Source organism: Danio rerio, chromosome 2 (assembly GCF_049306965.1).
Source record: "Danio rerio strain Tuebingen ecotype United States chromosome 2, GRCz12tu, whole genome shotgun sequence".
In the NCBI taxonomy this organism is placed as follows: Eukaryota; Metazoa; Chordata; class Actinopteri; order Cypriniformes; family Danionidae; genus Danio; species Danio rerio.
In genome coordinates, this window is record NC_133177.1 from 42,606,713 (window position 1) to 42,629,835 (window position 23,123).

The 23,123-nt window shown below is 35.8% G+C and overlaps 2 protein-coding genes across 3 annotated transcripts in view; both read right to left on the reverse strand.

The window, feature by feature from the left end:
- The window catches only part of LOC141378646 (uncharacterized), a 471,123-nt gene that overhangs the window by 324,447 nt on the left and 123,553 nt on the right, over nucleotides 1–23,123 (reverse strand). The window lies entirely within an intron of this gene.
- spsb4a (splA/ryanodine receptor domain and SOCS box containing 4a) overlaps nucleotides 4,818–23,123 on the reverse strand; it is a 143,329-nt gene continuing 125,023 nt past the window's right edge. Inside the window, exon 3 of one of the 2 annotated variants that reach the window (NM_001256642.1) lies at nucleotides 4,818–5,900. In NM_001256642.1, the coding sequence (NP_001243571.1) occupies nucleotides 5,773–5,900 (128 nt within the window). In that variant the 3' untranslated portion in view covers nucleotides 4,818–5,772. The remainder of the gene's footprint in view (nucleotides 5,901–23,123) is intronic. The other variant, XM_005171293.5, reaches the window with a different exon arrangement.

Here is a 23,123-nt window from a genome sequence, read left to right on the forward strand (position 1 = left end):
CAATATTCTGATTGGGCTACAGCCCCTCTGAGCCCCAGTTTAGCACAGGCGTCACTGTTTTTGAACAGCAGCGAATCGAAAGGAATACTTCACATTATCAACGAGAGAAAGCAAAGAGACGTTTCCCGCGTCATAGCAAATTAGTTCTTCAGCCAATCAAGGGCCGCCTTCTTCCATGGGCCCTGAGGCTTGAGCCTCATCTAGCACTTACGTTGGTCTGTGTGGAACAAAATCAATGTCTAAAGTCTTGAATTAAAAAGCTTGTTGAATATCACAAACTGAAAAAATAATACACCGTATTAACAAGTTCTTGCATTTTAATTCAAGACTTTTGGCATTGATTTTGTTCCATAGGTCTGGCCCTGTTTGTGGACTTTGACCTTGTCAGAAACTGACCTATGGAGGACAAGGGAATCAGATTTCACCTGAAATATCTTAATTTGTATCCTAAAGATGAACAAAGGCTTCAAGAAATTGAAACAACATGAGGGTAATAAAATACATCATTTTCATTTTTGGCTGAACAAACCCTTGAATGAAAAACCTTCACGTTTCTTGCCGATTATAAAGGACTGCATTTAATTATTCCACCAGGGCTGCATCTCAAAGAAACAATCTGTACCCCTGGATTTCCTCTTTTAATAGCCATGGCACATGAATAGGAAATCTGCAACGAGAACACCACAACAAAAGGTGCTGTCTCCAGTGTTTTCTCAGCAAAGTACATTTGCCAGCACTGTTTTCTTCTACCATCAGTGATGTTGTGACCAGCTCAGGCCAGGATGCACCTGCGTGTGGAAGCTGAGGTCATTTAGGACACGAAGATCTTTTCCCCAGACCATCACTGCCACCGGCTCCCTATTTATACCCTCATTCTCTCGCGCACACACACATACACAACAGCCACAGACCCACAGGGAAGGAAGCACATAAAGGAAGTCTCACTTTTTTTGGTTAACACACATCTCTCAAGGTCTCCCAGTGGTGGATCAGCTCTCGGCCTCCTATTTACACCCTGGTAAGTTAAGGAAATAGCCAGTGGCTCATGTCTACACAGCATATGGAGAATCACACTGGGAGGAAGTCAGTACAATACTCATTTCCAAGAGCTCAACAATCGCCTGCTAACGATGAAGGACATAATACATAAACAAGCAGTGATTCCCAAGCTTCGAAAGGATTTGCACACAAACGTAGACAACTTCGGCCATTCCCTCAAGGCTGGAAACACACAGAACAGGCTGTTCCTCCTTTGGTTAAAGATGTTTGTTAGTGATTTAAGACAGGACTGGGAGGAAACAGAGGATTGGGAGGATCAATGTCCTGGCTTAAACCGCAGCTTTGATCAGGGCTCCATCTCTGTACCTGCGCTCTCAGATCAGTGTTATTCAATTACAAAGAGCTGATTCCAAATGTGAAAGAGAGAAGCCAAAAAAAGTCAATTTTCATGCCGTCGCAGAAGGACAGTATCTCACCATCTGACATTGATTTCCAATACGAGAGTTCTAACATGTCTAGATGCAGTAAAACAGGATGAGATTACTCTAAACTGGCCTATCACATTATTAAAAGCAAAAATCAGTAAAAGCATTCTCCATTATCTTAAAAAAAAAAAAAAACACACCATTTATCATTCGCTGACCTAAATGGAGGATCAGTATAGAGCTTTTACTGCAACATATGCATATATATGATTTGATCTGAGCTGGATTATGGAGGTATTTTGTAGGACTAAACATTTAATATATATATAGCTTTAGCATCCATTACACCGGTCTGTAGTGTCACATGTTTGTTGCTGTGAATGCTCCTATACCGAATTGGTGCTCATTCCATATTATCAATGCTTAAAAACAGTTTATTTTTGTGAAAATCCTGATAAATATTTTGCTTCTTTTTTTTTCTAACATTTTTAATAGAAATATTATATACATTATGAAAACTGTTACTGTCAATTTTAATAATATATAATATATAGTATTACAAAAAGATTACTTTCTTAAAAATGCCAGTGACATTCGTTTGAATAATTGTGTGCACTAGTTGTACATATATTTTAAAATTTGCGTCATACTAATACTAATTTAAAATGACAATATTATATTAGACCAGATCGAAAACTTAACTCTATAGCCACTTTTTGCTAGCATATAATTTTACCTGTCCTACATAGGGTTGGGAACTGAAACCCTGTGCTATGCAACCGGTATGCACCAGACTGAATCTGCATATGGATTTTTGGTTCCTAATTTTGGGTGCCACTGGTGCTGCGACAAAAGCGTAAGAAGCAGCAAGGAGTACATCAAATGCATACAAAAGTATGTGTTGTCACACCATAAATATTTAATTTGAAACAACTAGAGGTATGGACACCATCCTCAATGTTAAGGCGGATTTTATTCACCTTATTCTTATTCTTTATACACCTTTATTCTTTCTCAATTCCTGGAGGGCCGAAGCCCTGCACATTTAGTTCCAACCCTGCTCCAACACACTTACCTGTAGGTTTCAAACAAGCCTGAAGGACTCAATTAGTTTGATCAGGTGTGTTTAATTAGGGTTGGAACTAAACTGTGCAGAGCTGCGGCCCTTTTGGAACTGAGTTTGACACCTGTGCTCTAAAGCAATCGCAAAAACGAGTGCACTTTCGCATTAAAGAATAAGGTAAATATGTTTGTCTGGCACCACGTGGCAGACTTCCGCTGACTGTGCACGCACCTCATGAAGTAGAAGAGGCTTTTATACTTGATGCTTTCACCATGGACATATTCTTTAAAATGATAGGGGCAGTAAAAAAAACAGCATAAAATCAGCGAATAAACAAGAGAAATAGGAAGTTTCCAGAAATACGTCATATCATTAATATTATTGAGGTTTTTTTAATAATTATTTTTATTATTTTATAAATTATTTTGATGAGTATAAGGATTTTTATAACCATTCAAGAATTGTTTTAAATCAAAGGTTGATGCATCACTTGCTTTTGTTCATATCTCTGACAGTTTTACCTATTAAAGTATAATAAATGTTAATGACAAGAGTACATGGGTTGCTCTACAAATATATGTTGTCCAACTGGTTGTCTCTATGATCACGCATGAATGGATCATAAAAATGTCTGCACAGTCGTACCCATTTCAGACAAAATCTCTTTAAAGTGATTCATATTTAACTCAAATGAAATGTAGCACCGAGCAAACTGTTCGCTCGAGTCTCAAAACAATTGTGCGCTCCGCCAGCCAAAATCATGTTGAGCGCACCCAAAGTGAACCTCCGCAAACAACACGATGACGTCACATTCGTTTTTGGTGGTAGTTAAAGATCTAGATATTTATATAAATACCATTAAGGAGAGTACAAACAAAAAAACTGTTAAAACCGTGTATTTGTTTGACACTTTTAAGTTATTGAGAGTTAGCAAGGCCTAGTTTTGTTTTGTAATATTTTTTTTGTTTACTTTGTTATTTTATTTTTTTTTACTTATTGAGTTTTTGTACTTCTATATAATTTTATTAAGATTTTATTATTCTTTTTGCATACCTCTGGCATTGTTTTGTGTGTCGTTCTTAAATAAATAAAATAAAAAATAAAAAATCTAGCGAATGCGTTGAGTATAAACCAGGCTTTAGGCATTTGTTTGTTTCTTAATGTATAGAACGCGTGCATAAAGGCAATGTATACACAACGTGTGCAGTAAATGATCCAGTGATCGACTTATTGACAGATTCGTCAACATGCATGAACCCATTTATCAAATTTGCTTAAACTAAGCGTTCTAAAGTATGGCAATATTTTACAAGCAATGATTATGACACAGCAATATGCAGCAGATGCTTTTACAAAAGTTGTGTATAAGGGAAGGCGGTGAGAAGGGTCAAATTTTAGAAACATTTGAGGACACATGGAATCAACCTAAAGGCAGAGGAATGCACTGTCTTTGACAGCCTGCAACATCACCTGGCGCTGTCAGTGACCATGTTTACATGGACATGAGTAATCAAATTATTTGCCTTAATCTGAATAAGACAATAATGTGATTGAAGTGTTTTTAGATTAAGGAGTTTTTGAATATTCCCTTCATGATATTGTTTTGCATGTTATAGTACATAGATCGATTAACGTCATTGTGTCACCACGATATACAAAGTTTCCTATGGAGATTCATGTAATTTTAGGGGTTTCATCTTTAATTTGTCAACTTTAACTGCAGCTCGGCAGTTTCACTTTCGTTCAGGAACATTTCATTCATGCCCCATGACGAACTGAAAAGTATTGGTTCAGACACTATTTTGGCACCGTTTTAAAAGTATTGATCTAGCATCGGTACCAAAAAAAAAAAAAAAACCCTAAACGATACCCAACCCTAGTCCTACATAATAAAAATTAAATAATAATAATAAAAACCCAATTACTGTTAAATGCAAAGTACTGTATAAGAATTCAGCATATCAGTCAATTTAATTAAATACTTGTGACGAGAGATTAACAACAAGAGATCTGGATTTCTGAAGAAAGCACCTGCGGTTAGTGGTTAAAACACCACCCACGAACCCAAGCGTGAGCAGAGTGATCCAATTCTTTGCAGATTTAGGTTAGATAATACTTTTCAGCCTCAGACTGTATTAGAGTGGGAGTCAGACAGGAGAGAGAACGAAAAGTGGGAAATGAGGGATCTCTCAGTGGAACGTTAGCCGAGAAAAAGCAGCGGTGTTATGTAAATAGACCCTTCTGTGCTTAAGAATGCACATATTTTCATTCAATGTCAAAACACACATATTCTGCCTCAGAGAGAGAGGAAAAAAAAAACTGTCATTCTTGCTTTCTCATTCACTTGGCTTTTATTCACATTTCAAATATGCTAACGCTAGCAAGATCTTTACATTCCACTGTGTGCCTTGGAAAAACCAGACTTCCATCTGAGCATTCAGACAGAATAATAATCATAATAATAATATTATTAATAATAATAATAAAAGCAGCATCCCAGTTTAAAATCGAAAGCCATATGTGACGAGTGTAGGATAGTGTTCAATATCTATGTGCTCGTTTGCACATCCTCAGTTCATTAAAAAGGATCTAGAACCTGATAAATAAAATTAAAAAGATAGCCAAACATTGTCATCATCATCAATCAATCTCACGCTGACAATAAACTCAGATAGAAAAGTGACTCAAGCTCACAAAGAAAAAAAAAAAGAAGTGAATTCGGTGATTTATTGTTGGTCGTATGCGTGCGTGCGTATGTGTGTGTCCTTGGTTATAGACTCCATCCCAGATAAAAGGGGAAAATGGCTCCTGTCAGTCATGTTACCTTCTCTAGGTGGTCCTGTGTGAAAATCCTAGCACCCTCAAGGGCTTTGTTTCATTCGCTGAGGATCCCATGTGATGGTTTTTAACTCTAGAGACCGCCACGGTCTTTCGAAAAGATTACTACTGTGGGCTTTCAAAGGCATCCCAAGGTTAATGTGCTTTCTGAAATGCCACTATCCTGTCGTATTCTCCAGGGGCGAGACATACACCGGGAGGCGCTGCAGGTCTGCTGAGCAGCCGCCGCTTTTGCTCTGCATCTTTCCAGCTTCTTTCAAAGCCATCAATAATTTAAACAACTCATAAAGAGGAAAACAAAAAACAAACTAAGGAAAAAACGAACTTAAGATTCCACCAGTGAGCCACAATGTAAACATTTTCCCTCTGCGGCCTGACGGTGGCGCTATAGTAGCACCTCAGGTTTCCTCTCTTTGTCTCTGCGTCTCTACATGAGAGTCTGCGCTCTCACTGGTACTGGAGGTAATTCTTGAGAGACTGGGGCAAAGGTAATGTCTCGATCTCCTGTAGACGCTCTCGTCCCAGAGCCAGTCGCGCCGCACGTCGACACAGGTCCATCAGAGGGAGAGGCTCCGCTGAAGATAGACACAAAGAGAAGTGCATGTTAGAATTGTTTTCATGGGATGATTTAAATACACGTAGACTTGAAGAGCACATGAAGTGTTATTTGAGTGCAAGACTTTGAAGAGATCCAAATAATGAAAAGCCTATGTAATAATCTACTTGCTCTCATATTGGTCCAAGCTTCAGGAATGAATCAAATGCATCATAAAAGATCAGAATCTATCATATCTACAGTATCATAACAGTTTAGACTCAAAAGAACGATTCATTAATGAAATGGCCCAATTTCATGAACAAATTCCAATCCATGATTTTGTGAGCCAGTTTTTTTTTTTCATTGAAAAGATTTAACATAGAAGAGTGATTCATTTGTAAACTGGACCAATTTATGAATAAATGATTCACATGGATGCTGTGAAGCAGATCTGTGGACTCACTAGAAAAATTCAACAAATTAAATCAACAATTCATTCAGAAATTTGACTTGATTCTTAATGGTTACTTGTACTTGATACAAGCGATTTAATGAACCGGATAAGATGGTTTACTGAAAAGATTCAGCTCAATATAATATTTAATCGCCAAATTTATCAGTTCCTCCAGAATTTTAAGAGTCAATTGGACCAAAAAAAAGGAAAAAAAAAAGGTTTGTGCGTATTTTTAAAGCAAAATTCACACAAAAAATGAAGAAAATAACACCATACGGTTTGAGAAAAGCAGTCACAAAATCAGTCACTTTAGGCCACAGATATATTTAGAGAATGTCCCTGCAAAATCTTGGAGGGACTGATTGATGAACACATGATTGAAACTAATTCTCACTCAAATGACACTGTGAAAACTATGGTTCATTGGACCAATACCAATACATGAATTTGTAAAACAGATCAACTGATCAGACTTCTACTTTCCACAAGTGTCCCTTTACATCAAATCTATGACCAGATAAGTTGACTTGAAACTCAACCACAATTCCTGAACAGATCAGGAGCCATAAACAAATGGTTCATCATTTTATTCCAAACCAGATTCTTTGCTGATTTAGCTTTTTACTATCAGTGGTTTTACTTCTAGACATAAATATGTCCCACAAAAAAGAAAGCCTTTAACTGCCCCACCAAGATTTATTTTTAAATTGTATTTCTTATCTCCTAATGTCACTAGTTAACACACTCAATGCATTTTTTCTCAACACATCCCATCATTTCTAAAATATTAACCTCTAACAAATGGTAGATATGTCAGTTTGTGGTAAAAGAACTGGAATTTATACATATACGATGAAAATTCTTAAAATATGAGGGATAAAACCAATTTATTAAAAAAAAAATAAATAAATAAAAAAATTTTGAATACCAAATCACCTTTTTTTTGGGATGTCAGAAAATATTTGTGATTCTCATCATGCTTGACTTTTTTTTAATAATATAACCAAAATCTGTGTAGTGTAATATTCATTCTTTAGATGACTTGAACAGTCATTAATTAAAACAGTCAAAATATGATCCATAATTTGTTAGAGGAGGCAGTTAAAGGGTTAAGAAAACCTAAAAATGAGTTTTACCTTTCTACTTCTACCTGAAAATCTTTGTTAACAAAAAGAGAGATCAGTGCAAGTTTTATAGAAAATTTCAGTCATGCAATTTTAAAGCAACCAAAAGAAGACCAGGTTTTCATTTGTTGCTAAACGGTTCCCTTAAAAACTCTAGTGCACGATCAAGTGTTTGTGTGTGTCTTGCTTCTCTACATAAGCTGACAGAGCAGTTCAATAATGGATGGATCTTGCCACTGGAGCTCAGTATCCATCAACGGAGCCGCTGCGCCTCCCATCTGCCTTGAGTCAGACACCGCTCCAGCCAAGACTTCATACTGACAAACACAAAAACAGCCACCGCTCCATCTGGACAAGATGCCACATCTCCTTGGTTGGCCACCAGGATCTTTATCAGGACCTGTGCCGATATGATTAATCAGATCACCCGGGTGGAGGCCGTCCCCTCAGCCGGCTGGTCAAAGTAAGAGATCGTGACTGCCTATGATGGTTAGTAGTAAGCATTAGATACTAACCAAAAAAAAAGGAATAGTTATACAGCTGTACTGGCACAATGCGAGCACCCACATTGAATATTTATAGCCGTGATGGAGTCCCACACAGAACATGTCGTGAGTTTGCTTTTCCTCCATCCTGGCAGATGAACTGAAGCCATGAAGAGTGTAATGCCATCACATATTGCTAATTTCACCACGACAAGCTAAAGTGTAACAACCAATCCCTGAAGAGCTGTTTAGTCTTTTAAATAAATTATTTCAATGGCACATAGTGATGGCTTTTTGTTCATCAAAACGAAATTTCATGTTGCACTCTGGGAGTAGGGATATTTCAGTTTTAATGCACATGTTCTGTGACTCCAAATAAATTTTTTTCACTGCTAAAAACATCTTTCAAAATGTAAAACTTTTTATTTATTTTCTTATACTGCACAGTATAGATTTAATTGAATTAGTTAAAAAAGGACACTGTAACAGAGACACCTTTGCTATTTCGAAATGGTTATTTTTAAAGTAGTCCTACAACAACCACAATAGGCATAACTAACTAAAAAACATCGATATTGCAATGTGTTTGTCTGCAATAGTCACACTGCAGGATATGCAATGTTGAGTTGGGATCATATTCTATCAGCACAACAATTGAGAATATAGATTAGTGGAGTTATTAAATTCACAGAATGAATAAAATAAAGATTACAGTATTAATTTATTTAGATTTGACATTTATCATTTATTTATTTATTTATTTTCTGCTCATAAATGTTATTTGACTCTCCAGAAAACCGTTTTATTTGACTTTTGTTGCTCTACTGTAATTATTTTTGCTTTCAATATGTTTATAATTTTTTATACATGATTCTCACCTATTACAAAATCAGCCCTATCAATCTAAATGAATGATTTCTTCCAAAATAGAGCAATTTAAGCCATCTGGTAAAACATATTCATATCGCAATATATATATATATATATATATATATATATATATATATATATATATATATATATATATATATATATATATATATATATATATATATATATATATATATATATATATATATATATATATATCGCAGAAAAACAAAACGATGTCAGATTTTTACAATATCATGTATATATATATATATATATATATATATATATATATATATATATATATATATATATATATATATATATACATATATATATATATATATATATATATATAAATATATATATATATATATATATATATATATATATATATATATATATATATATATATATATATATATATATATATATATATATATATATATATATATATATATATATATATATATATATATAAGGGCTCAACAATAAGGAAAGCCTGATGGCCATTGTGAGAGACAGGATCATGCTTTTAAGCCTTTAAATGCGACCTTCTCTGTGATGTCGTAAACACCATGTTGCTTTTTGGTTCCTCTTATCTGATTGGATGTTGTAAGCACATTTTTTTTGGCAACCTGGTAACAACCACTACAACAAAAGATGGCAATATGGTGGCAACATCAAATTATGAGGCTAAAAGAAACTTTGTCAGCTATTTAAAATGTAATAAGAGAGCCTGGACCATTTACATACAGACTTGCCACAGTATAACGCCCCATTCACATAGGGGTGTCAGCATCAGCACTTCCCATTCACTTGAATGGGTGACGTAAATCGTTGCCAAACTGAATTGTGGATCCGTCAGCGCTGCTTCAGCAGTGTTGTTCGCTGCAGAAGTTGGGAATTTCTCAACTTTTCTAGTACCAACTGAAGCGTCAGCCAATCAGATCACTTTCATGCAATTACCCCAGCTCATATAGTAGTTGATTGCGGACTAATTTTATTGGCTGACGCTGCCATGACGATCGCATCAGCCCTAACTTCAGACACTCCGTCTATCAAGCTTTGATGCTGAAGCCCTGTGTGAATCGGGTGTAAGAAACAATAAAATACTAGCCGTACATGATGTTTAGTTGTTAAAACAATTAAGTTCTTAGTTTAAAATTTAACTGTTCTGTTATTTTTTATGCATTATTGAAAAAAGAGCCCATATTATTTTTAAGGGTTTTTCATAAAATTTAGATGCATCACAGTTGTAATTCTTTTTAAATTGTCAGTTGTGTTTAAAGTTATGCTCAACTATAAAGTGTATGTATACAGTTACGGTTGGCTTTTGACATGCATTTTTATGTATATGTGTGTGTGTATATATGTATAATAAACACATCTTCAACAATGCCACCACCAAAATACATGTGTTATCCAGTAACTAAATCAATGAGCAGTCAAATCTGACTTATTCATTTCTTCTGATTCCAAAACATCCTTCTAAATATACAGTATATACACCAAAACACCCAGCTGACCAGTACGTGTCTTATAAAGAGGCAGATGGCGAGAGCAGAGCAGATCCAGCTGTGTGCAGTGGGCAGATGAGAGAGAGGAGACTGACATTGAGGGTCAAAAGTGACAGATGGATCAAAGGCACCACAGCATAACCCAATCATTTCTCATTTCCAGCCCACGTACAGCCAGCATGCTCAAGGTTAGTCTGAAGACTGTAATCATGTCAGTGAAATACTGCACGCACGCGGTGACCTGTCGCTCGATGTCGTCCTCGGGCTGCTCCTCAATCACATTACCTACATGCCGCTTACGCCAACAAATCATATCGATGCCAGTTATACACAATAAATGCGATTACGCGGCTCGGATATGTCAATTTGATGGCATTGTGCAGGTTATCAGACTCTCAGAATGACCTAATAAAATGGCTGATAAAACAGACTCTGGCGCTACAGTACAGGCTGGGAGATTTGGCTTTTCTTCCAACACAGAAGCAGTTGTTTTGATCTCTACATCACATGAACACAAATACACGCAGAAATACATGCAGAATAGGTGAGACATACATCTATACAACAATAGTATGTGGTTAAACATTAGTGCATTTAAATGATAAATGAAAAGCATGATGATCTGATTGTGCTATAGTGTCAATTAAATTGCACTCTTTTACACTATTTTTGTCATTTAACTTTGAAAACATTGAGGAAAAAGTATGGAAGAATGGATTCAAAGTCACCCTGCGTCAGGCAGGCAATCAAAATCCATTTTTACTATTTTTTTTTTCTTATTTGAAGGTCACATTAAATATGTATTAAAGCATTTTAGCATGCCTAAATACTGCAACATTTCACGATTGTACAGTATATGTAACCCTGGACCAAAAAAGCAGTTGCAAGCAGGCCCGGATTGGCTAATCGGGAGGACCGGGAGAATTCCCGGTGGGCCGGTCCGTTTTTTGGCCGCGAGGGCCAGTGTCCCTAGCTCCAGAATCTGTCGCTCTCAGCAGTCACACTTTTTAAAAATAATTTATTTATTTACTTAACCACAGCCTTCTTATTCATTATTTTACCGCAGCTCTGCTCTTTTTATCTATTTTCTCGTAGCCTCGTGAGCAAGATGCAGCCTGCAGGTTAATGATGATATAACTAGATAAGTCACCATTTAATGTTCAGCTGTTGTGGCACAGTGGTTAGCACATTAGTTTACGAAGCTGGCAACCTGGGTTTGGTCCTCGTCTAAGTAAATTTTTTTTTTAAATTTTTTATTGTTAAGACATATAATACTGTAAGGGTTGTTGAACATTTGAAGTTCTAAAACAGCTGTTTTCTCAAAAAAAAAAAAAGACGTGATAGTGTAATTAGAAACTAAATTAGAAATGACCTTATTTTAATGTAGTCAGTGGTGAACTGAGGTGGGCCAGTCTAAGGCTTGAAACTCCAGGGCTGAAAAAGAGTCCCACTCCGGCCCTGGTTGCAAGTGTCATTTTCTTTTTAAAAATGAGATTAATTTAAGAATAAATTAGCTTTATTTTGATGCATGGGTTGTTAGGATGAAAAACAACTACAGTGGTCCCTTTTTTATTGCAGGAGTTATTTATCTAAAAATAACCCGCAATAGGTAATATCTGCGAAGTAGTCAGCTTATTATTATTTTTTTTAATTATTAGTTTTTTAAAGCTGTAAAACCCCTCACGACACACTTTATACACTTTTCTTAGACAAGCATTAACATTTTCACACTTTTGATGGTGCAGGACATTTTGTCAAAATTGTGGGAGAAGACTTGCAAACATACACTATAGCACTTTAGAGTCACACTGCTAGCGATCCAAGATTTATGTAAATTTGGCAGGCTGACCGCATTCTGTACTGTACAGATTAAAGAAACATGAGAAGATTGATTGACAATGGTCTTCAGCCAGTCAGGATGCAGAACGCAATGCCGAAAAAAAAAAAAAAAATGTGAAATTGCACAAAAAAATTTTGCGAAACTGCAAGGCTGCGAAAAGTGAACCACAATATAGCAAGGGATCCCCGTGCTTGAAAATCTGGAATCTAAAGGTTCAGATAAAATTAAAATACTGAGAAAATCACTTTTAAAATTGTCTGAATGAAGCAATGCAAATCAAAAATTGATTTTTCATATATATTTACAGTAGGAAACTTACAAAACTGCTGCTTGTACAAACTACTTATTCAAAATAAGCGAAAAAAACACAATTGTTGAGGTTTTTTAAAAAACAACTTTATTGTTTTATGCTCAATCCACTTAAAATTGTTAACTTTAGGCCGGCTCACATGGTGAGCTTTTTTTTTTTATAATCCTAAACAATTATAGCAAGTGAGACTGCACAAAACCTTAGCTGTCATGATGTCATACTGACTGACAACAAATACAAGAAGAAAGACACTCCACTGCAGTTTGACATTATTCATCCATGACACTCACTATTCCTAGTTCTGAAATGATTCCTCACAGCAAACGTAAACAATCTGTAGCGGTAATTTTGTGTCTAAATAATAAAACCAGGAAGGAAAAAAAAACTATTCTTCGCTCCTATTGGTTCTTGGATTGACACTCATCACAGCTGTTGTCACACTGTAGGAAAGTGACTGAAATCTTCTGACACTGCCAGAACTTCATTGGTGGAAAAATCTTATCGCAGCAGGCATTTAACGGCTTTCTGTGAAAATGTCAAACCAAGGATCAAAGATCACAGATTTTAGCCTAGGATTTCAGGAATCTTTTAGAGTTCTGTACCGTTTAAAAGTGCTTTAGTTCGTTTGTTGTGGAACCTCCATTTTACCCCATACCATGTATTTTTGGCAAAGAAAAAAAAATACAGGTGGCACAAGATTTCATGGTAGGTACCCTTACAAAAGAGTCCTTAAAAAAGTGGTGTGGTACATTTCCCTAATTTGGCACTTCTGACAGTGGAAGTGGACATAAATGCCTTTCATACTGTATTGTACCACTCAATGGAAACAAGCCCAAAAGGCCAAAATTGTCCATATCTGCTGAAACATGCATTCAGCGATCAATCCTGACACTCTGAGAGCCTAAAACCCACTGTGACCAATGACTCTCTGGTGTCTCTGTCCATACAAATAGTTCCACTCCTCTACTAGCCATAAAACAGCCCAAAACGTGGCACGTGGGATCCCTTTTCCGAACTTCTGCATTTAACAAACTGTAAAGCTCCAGCTCTCCCCAAGCCCTGACTCCTCTATTAGGCTTGTAATAAATGAGCTGTGGTGCAGAAGAGGAGAGAGAAGCGCATCTATCTCAGTCCGACACAGTTTTATGATCATTATTACTGCTCCAAAATGCAATTTCTTGCAATCTTGCAATTGCATGACAAGCAATGGGATTCATACGGTAAAAAAAAAAAAAAAAAAAATCAAAGCATCACATTTTGTAAAATCCAATTAATTCCCCCTCGGTGCTCAACGGGGGTGCAGCAGTGCCAGGCAGCATAGCAAAGGGGGGTCTGAAACTCTCTGTGACCTGCGCCAGGACGGGAGGAGGAGGGCGGAGGCATGCGGAAGCTTCTGGAAAGATTTGCACCAGCCTACAGAAAGAAGCCTGTGAGTGATCGTTTGCTGAGATCAACCCCAGCAGTGTAATTCGATTAAATCATTGAGAACTGATTAATGTCTGTGGGTTGATTAATTGAAAGATCTGCGGTAGTCACGTCAAGGGGCTTGCAATCCTCCCACAGAAACAGCAATCATTACAGAACAACATCCAAACCAATAGCAGCGATTACCAACACTGATGAATTATTTCCGTTTTAGCATTTTTTATTGGCTGAGTAATCATCTGTAAGTACCCTGAGTCTGCAAATAAAGCTAAATAATAAGTAATAGGTGCAATAAAATAATACTTAGAACATGTTCTTTACGGTTACCTTACGGCAGGTATGTCCAAACTCTCTTTCTAGAGGGCCGGTGTCCTGCAAAGTTTAGTTCCAACCCCAATCAGACACACCTGGGCTAGCTAATCAAGCTCTTACTAGGCTTTCTAGAAACATCCTTGCAGGTGTGTTGAGGCAAGTTGGAGCTAAAGTCTGCAGGACACTGGCCCTTAAGGACCGACTTCACTAAAAAAAATAATTCAAAGATGATTCCTTGGATTTTCTAAATTCTTTCAAGTTAGGTGGTTGTAAACAATTTATTTGGGTTGAAATTAAACAAAAAAATAATAATAAAGTTAAACATTGCTAAACTAGATTTGGTTTAGGTAATTATGACTATATACTAATATTATGACTATATATATATATATATATATATATATATATATATATATATATATATATATATATATATATATATATATATACACACACACACACACACACACACACACACACACACACACACACACACAAACACACAAATTCATAATAAAAAAGTAAATCTGAATATTTTAGTAGTAGATTGGAATAATTTACCAGCTAACATTTGATCCATTGCATCATTTAAGGTGTTTAAGCAAACCTTGCTGTCATTTTTTTACTTTGGACTGTACTACTTTTTCTTGAGGATGGTGTTGTTTTTGTGGTGATTTGATTAACTGCTCAGTATTTGTTGTACCATGTACAATTTCTCCTTTTGTTAATGTTTCTTTTTTTTTTTTTTTTTTGGTCTTCTGGTGTTATTCATATGTGATTGTGATTAATTGTGAGACCCCCTTGAAAATGAGATGGTACATCTCAAGGTGTTTATCCTAATGAAAAAATATCAAACAATTAGTAAAGTTAAATTTTACGAACAACATGGTATTACTATAAATTAGAGCTATATGTACAGTTCAGATTTATTTTATGTAGTGAATATACTGTAATCAGCAAGTACTTATGCTGTAAGGAGACTCTAACAAGCAGCCATTTATATTAAGACATTATTAAAATAGTGTTTCAATATTAAATCAATTATTTAAATTTAGGATGGAAAGTTAAAAACATAATTAGCCCCAGAAGGACAAAACATGCCTATACAAAATAAATAAAACAACAGAATGAACAATCTGATGAAAAGGGATAATTTCTCTTAATTCTCTTAGAAAAAAAATCTATAGTAAAAACCCGCAGAAGCATAATGATTTTATATTTGCTTTTTGCTGTTTAAGAAATAATAATGATAACAAGCTGTAGGTCGAGTATATTAGGGTAATGGCTCTTGATAAAAAAAAAATAATAATTTGAAGATGAAAAATAAAAATCCAGAACTCTCCAATGAAGCATGTTTATCAAAGACCAAAGACTCAATAATCATTCCATCCAATACCGCTGATTAGATACTGAGGTAAAGTATGTTTTACAAAAGCAGGCAGATCATAAAAGTCTGCTTTAGTCATAATGACGCTCAACCATAAATGATCCACTTAGCTAAATCAAGCGCAACACCCAGGTAATTACGTGTAAATGTACTCTGAGCACAGTTCACAATGTACTCTCACCCTATTAAAACACACTGTTGTGGCTGTGGTCATGATACAGGATTTACTGCCCATGAATGATGGCTCATAAAACTCACGTTCATTAAGAAGTGAATTATGCAATAACAGGTGATTTTACTTAGTCTGGTCAAGTATTCGACTGAGCCTAATGCTAGTGACGGAACATGATGTTGAACAGTTAAACAACTGGAACAGCTTGTCTCCAGGAATGTGCACGTGCCTGTGTGGTTTTGTGTTGTCCTGCTTGAAATCTGTCTCTCAGGAAAAGCAAACCCAGTGACTTTAAAGCAACAAGTTGACTTTAGTTAATAAGTGAGTAAACCTTTTGTAACACAGAACTTTTATGTTCACTTAATTTTTTATTATTAATTATACACATACAGTTGAAGTCAGAATTATTAACCCTCCCAAATTATTGACCACCTTGCATATTTTTCCCCAATTTCAGTTTAATGGAGAGAAGATGTTCAACACATTTCTAAACATGATAGTTTTACCATAATGATGGTAAATAATATTTTACTAGCTATTTTTCAACATACTAGAATTCACTCTAGTGCAATTTAAAGGTTTAACTAGGTTGATTAGGCAAGTTATGGTAATTAGGCAAGTCTGTGTATACCAGTGGTTTATTCTGTAGGTAATATTGCTTAAGGGGGCTAATAATATTGACCTTAAATTGCTTCTTTTAAAAATTAAAAACGGCTTTTATTCTAGCCAAAATAAAACAAATAAGACTTTCTCCAAGAAAAAAAAAAATTATTAGACATAGTGTGAAAATTTCCTTGCTCTGTTAAACATCAAATTGAAAATAATAATTTAAAAACAAAATTCAAAGGGGGGCTAATAATTCTGACTTCAACTATATATGTATTTTTTCTTAGTTTTTTATTTGTGGTCAAATACTACTTTATTTATGTATTTACAACAAAAGTATCACAACAGTATCATCCATATCAAAAGCTATATATATATATATATATAAGAACACACAAGAAAAGAAACCAAAAAGCCACTCTGTCGACATCCTTACATCCTTTTTTATTTACTGCTTTTATTCACTGCTGCTAGTCACGGCACTCATTTTCTCGTGTGTTGTTATTCTGACCAGAGGTGGTGATGACAACACGACCAGAATCTGTACACATATTGCATCTAAAAGCAGGTGAAAAGCACGAGCATGTGGATTGCGCTCGTGCCTCCCTGGTGTCTCTTGTAACTATAGGCAACCATCAACCATTTTCTCAGAGAATAGCAAACAGACAAACCATTGCTGTGGTTCCGATGGAAGTTTTTATTTATGAAGATAATTGAAAAGTGTTTGAGTGCTCTGTGTTGGTCTGAGACATTTTGATAAAACTAAAGTGCATACTGAAACTTCATAGCAAACAGTTTTTTTTTAATTGTCACTGACAATGGTGTTCGGTCAATAAATACCGATACTGCTTTATCGGCCCAGCCCAAATAGGAAATACTATGAATATTTCCTTGGTCTGTTAAACATTTGGAAAACAAACAAAAAGACTTCACAGGAGGGCTGACAATTTTGACTTCAACTGTACATATAATGCCTATTCATCTCTAGAAACTACTGCCATCAAGACAAATTGCTCAAGTGGCGATAAATCTAAATCCGATAATTGCTAGACACGAACTAAACATTCAGGATGAGGTCATGAGGTCTTTATACACTAGTCCCAGAAGCTGTAATTTTCCACTGGAAGTGCTCGCAGAAAGGTCAGCAGAGATGTATATGGCTCGTTTTTTAAAGCGCAGTCTCACTCTATCTGACTGTCTGTGTCTACAGCTATTCCCCTGAGGCGATGATCTGTGCACAATACACACAGCGAGGTCAACATGCCTGACCCACTGCTGCTTTTATAAGATGCGCATGAGGGACAGGCAAAAGAACAACTACCTCAAGACCTGCGAATCGATGGAAGCACAAAAAGCGTGATGGACAACAGTCAGAAGCCACCTGACGACTGAGCAATTATGTTTCAATTAGTTGAATCAATCGAGCAGTTCAGTGCATTGAGTGATGGTGCTGTAGGGAATTCACATCAGTGCACAGAAATGAAAATGTTTCAGACAGTGCCTCAGAGAGCCACGGACCAGAATCTTCCGAAAGATAAGAATGTCAACGTTGTACACAGCTAGAAATACTCAGAATAACAGTCGCTTGGAGGTTAAATTCAGCTGCCTAAACAGCAAAACAATTTTTGCCTTCTTTTATCCACATTCTAAGCTAATTAAATTGTTGTTTAAAGGAATGTTTTTTTTTATACACACACACTCACACACAAACGCACATGCACACCCACACGCAAACACACACACACTTACTGAGTTGAGCATATACGAGTACACTCTACACAAATCTATCTTTTAAATTCATATTTTTAATAGTAAGCTATACAATTTTATATTTGTGCATATACATTACATTAGTCAGTACTGAAGCCAAATCTGGAGCTTATCTAACAAAATAACTTACAATAACGGTCCAAAAACTAGTACAGCCAAATTTATGTTATAGTAAAATATTAAATACAAATCAAAAAAAAGAGGAAAAATCAAGAATGGCAAAAAATTAAATAAAATAAATAATAATAATAATAATAATGAATTAATACATTTGTGGGTTGTATTTTTTTCCAATATTTTGCATGAATTTAATTGTATAATCTTTCAATTTTTAAATATGTTTGGTGACTAAAATATTACTTTAATAAATAAATCTGTTTAAAAAAAGAGTTTTATTTAAATGCACCTAAATACATTGCCTTTATTCACCGACGTTTTTTTATTTTTTTACAATTCACAACATTCTATTTATTATATACAATATTTTCTAGCACTTTGCAATCAACACATAAAAACATAAATTGAAAGGAAAAACATTAACTCTGTTATGAAATTGTATTACAATGTAGTTATAATGACCCTATAATTCAAGTTATAAAATTTAAAATTTATAAAAATATATACATTTTTTTTATTTGTAAGATATGATAAAGTTAAGTAATATGACACAGCAAACAATGTTTACAAAATCCCTTAAAAATACTGCAATATTATTCATTTATATTATTATTACTATTTTATATCATCATCGTCATCATCATCATCATTATTATTATTATTATTATTATGTTTGTATTGCATGTACACCCCTAAGAACAGTTCACCAACAAACAAAAAAACACGCACACACGTGACCCTGGACCCCAAAACTTAGTTGAAGTCAGAATTATTAGTCCTCCTGAATTAATAGCCCCCCGGTTTAATTTTTATTCCAAATTGATGTTTAACAAAGAAGAGATTTTTTTCAACACATTTATAAATGTAATTTAGTTTAGTTAAAGTTTTAATAACTCATTTCTAATAACTGATTTATTTTATTTTTGCCATGATGAAGGTACATCATATTTGACTAGATATTGTTTAAGACACCTCTATACAGCTTAAGGTGACATTAAAAGGCTTAACTAGGTTAATTAGGTTAACTAGGCAGGATAGGGTAGTTATGCAAGTTATTGTATAACAATGGTTTGTTCTGTAGACTATAGAAAAAAATTAATAGCTTAAAATGGCTTCAGAAGAAACTTTCTCCAGAAGAAAACATATTATCGGACAAACTGTGAACATTTCCCTGCTCTGTTAAACATAATTTTGAAAATATTTAAACAAGAAAAAAAAAAATCAATGTGGGGCTAATACAGTAATTCTGACTTCAACTGTATGTTGCACAGCTATATTTTTGGCAACAAAGACAAATACATTATATGGGTTATGGTATACAACATTGTATAAAATCATCAGGATATTAAGTATAGATTGTGTTTTATGAATATACATTTATGAACAGATTTGGATGTTTAATGAAATTTCCTATTGTAAATTTATTAGTAATGTGCATTGCTAAGCAAGTGTTTAAGTGTTTGACATTTTTTTGAACCCTCAGACTCCAGATACTCAAATAGTTGCATCTTGGCCAAGTATTGTCCTATCCAAACACATTAAACATCAAATGTAAGCTAAATTATGTAACTTTTATGTAAAATGTTTTATAAAAGACACTAATGAGTGGTTTTGTGTTCCAGACAGACAGACAAACAGACAGACAGACAGACAGACAGACAGACAGACAGACTCCAGACAGACAGACAGACAGACAGACAGACAGACTCCAGACAGACAGACAGACAGACAGACAGACAGACAGACAGACAGACAGACAGACAGACAGACAGACAGACAGACAGACAGATAGATAGATAGATAGATAGATAGATAGATAGATAGATAGATAGATAGATAGATAGATAGATAGATAGATAGATAGATAGACAGACAGACAGATATATAGATGAACTCTAGCCTTAAGAAATACATTTCAAATAAAATAAACTTAAATAAATCTACTTGTAATCATTATAAAGCTCTTAAGCTTTGTTAACATGCCACTGTAAATCTTTTATATATTATTATTCAGTTCTCGATATTTCACACAACCATTAGGAGCCATCAAATCCAAAGCACATCACTCAGATCCATCTGAGCCAATGCGGATCCCCATCGACTAGCGGAATGGCCATGGAGTTCTCCCACAGTCAGCAAAAATGGACTGTAGCCGAATATTGATCGTGGCAGATGCCAGACGCCCAAGCCCAGCCTTCGTCCCTGGACCTGTCCAGCAGAATCCAACACTGCTGGAGTCTGGATGAGATTAAAGCTGGTCAACAGCAGAGTGGATGCAGCAGGGTTTTTGGGGGAGGCCAGGTAAACAGCTTTGTCATGATGACAGAGAGTTGCAGAGGGCAGGGCATCGGGGAAGGGAAACTCTAGCAGAAATGGATAGTTTTGTAATAGATAGATTTATCATAGGCTGTACTCATGTCCAGAAACGGGCTCCAACGAATGACAGGGCCTTCTCTTTGGAAGCCCAATACAATGTCCAGACAGGATGTGATGGAGCCAGACTTTGGGAACTTGACAGAGCATTTTTCCGAAATGAGGTGCAATGTGTTTCAGTTGGCTCAGGGTTAAAAAACACAACTTTAATCAAAGAGTATATGCGCAGTTTGAGCAATACAAAGCATCTGAGATGTACATAAACACAAACAGGAACAGATACGTACGATCCGCCCACAGATTCCCAGCAGCACTCAGACAGAGTTGGAAGCGCAAGTTTATATTTCCCAGTAGCCTTGGAGCAGTAGGAAGCAGAGACACGCATACAGAGATCCAAATGCAGTTTGAAGTTTCAATGACTAACTCACAAGGCACTGTGCAGATACTGGAAAAGACATAGAACATCACTAGGAGCCAAAAAAGAAAGCTCTGTCATCGTTTAGTCACCACTGTGTCGTTCCAAACTTTTGTGACTTATGTGAAACAGATGTTTAGAAACATGTCAGAACCACTTCTGGATTTCTAGAACTACTACAATGATCATTCTGACTGTTCATTTTAGTCTGTACTGCATGTCATTAAAACCGTACATTCTGTTGAGTGTTTAGAATGAAGCTTTGAATGCCTGTGATCCTAGAAGGGCTGTGCAATATATCATTTCAGCACTGATATGGCAATGTGCGCATCCGCTATAGTCACATCGCAGGATCTTGTAATTGGAATTGTAATTTACTAAGTTTACGAAGCCAAAATGTGTACATTTTTGTGATGTATCAGTATTTTTACTGCACTAGATTCATTCAACTTCCAGTTTCAACCCTTATCCAATCAAATCATTCATTCAATAATTAATTAATTTTCCTTCGCCTTAGTCCCTTTTTTATCAGGGGGCACCACAGCGGAATGAACCGGCATAAGTTTTACACAGCGTATACACTTTCCAGCCGCAACCTAGTACTGGGAAACACCCATACACATTCATACAGCACTCACTACAGCCAATTTTGTTTACCCAATTTCAATTTAATTTCAATTTCAATTTCAATTTAATTCAGCACTTATCTGTAGGAAAAACAGGAGCATCCGGAGGAAACTCACGCGAACATGGGGAGAACATCCAAACCCCACAAATAAACGCTAACTGGCCCAGTCGGGACTCAGACCAGCAACCTTCTTTCTGTGAGGTGACAGTGCTAACCACTGAGCCACCGTGCCGCCCTCAGACTGTTTAGACTGCATGTTAATGATGAGAAGATAAATGATGCCAACTCTAAGATGAATGAAATCATCAAATGGCCTTAAACACGAACTAAATGCAGTACAGAATGTTACGTTTTCAAACACATGCACAGATTTTATGTATTCTATCAGTTCTGCTGAAGCTTGGTTCACAAAGTCAACTAATGTAAACTTTTTGTAAACTTGCTAGGAATGGTTATTTTACTTTAGTATGATTTTACTGTTCTTTTTTCATCAAAACTCACTCAAACTTTTCATGAATTAAATGGCTCTATTACGCTAGCATAGGTCATAGCAAATATAAGGACACAAACCAAAATCCTAATAAATGTGAAAATGTATTAGCTCACCAACATCCACAGAAACCACAATACTGCAATCTAGCATGTGCATGATACGCCTGCATGCAAGAAAATAGCTGTCAACATCAGCAAGCATCAATAGTCTTTAATTTCCATTCAAATAGAGAAATGAAACTATAGGGACTCCAGTTCCACAAAATCCAATGTAGATGCTAATACACTTCTCATTTTGTTCGTGAACAGGCCTTAACTTCTGAAAATATCATTAATAAAAGGCAAAATTGGACAGTAATGTATCAAGCAGACCTGATCACACTTTCTAATCAGGAACAGATTATCGCAACTACTTCAAATATTCCAGCTCAGCAAACCGTTAATATGGCGCAGCAGGAGAATTGACTTTTAGACAGTCAGATAATAGTCAATTTGAGACACAAATGAGTCAGTACATGCTAATGTGTGCCGCAGGTAATGAATCACGGGGCGCAGCGGGAGTCGCGGGCGTCCTTTCTCTCTCTGTGGACCGCTGCCTATAAATGAACAGAACTATGCAGCAAATCCAAAGCTTCCCACTTCCATTATTCTAAATCGGGAAACTCTGAATGATTCAGATATTAATTCTGCACCTCACTCATTAGCATTACAATTTTATTGCTTCCTCCCAGAGACAATGGGATGACTTAAAATAGCCGTTCCCTTTGCGAAACAAAGGTGAGTGAGGAACACCCACTGAGAGAGAGAGAGAGAGAGAGAGAGAGAGAGAGAGAGAGAGAGAGAGAGAGAGAGAGAGAGAGAGAGAAAGAGAGAGGAACAGAAAGACTCCTGTTTGTTTGCTTTGGGATTGTATGTGAGTATACAGATCAAAACGAGTCACCTTCAAACCTTCCGCGGATT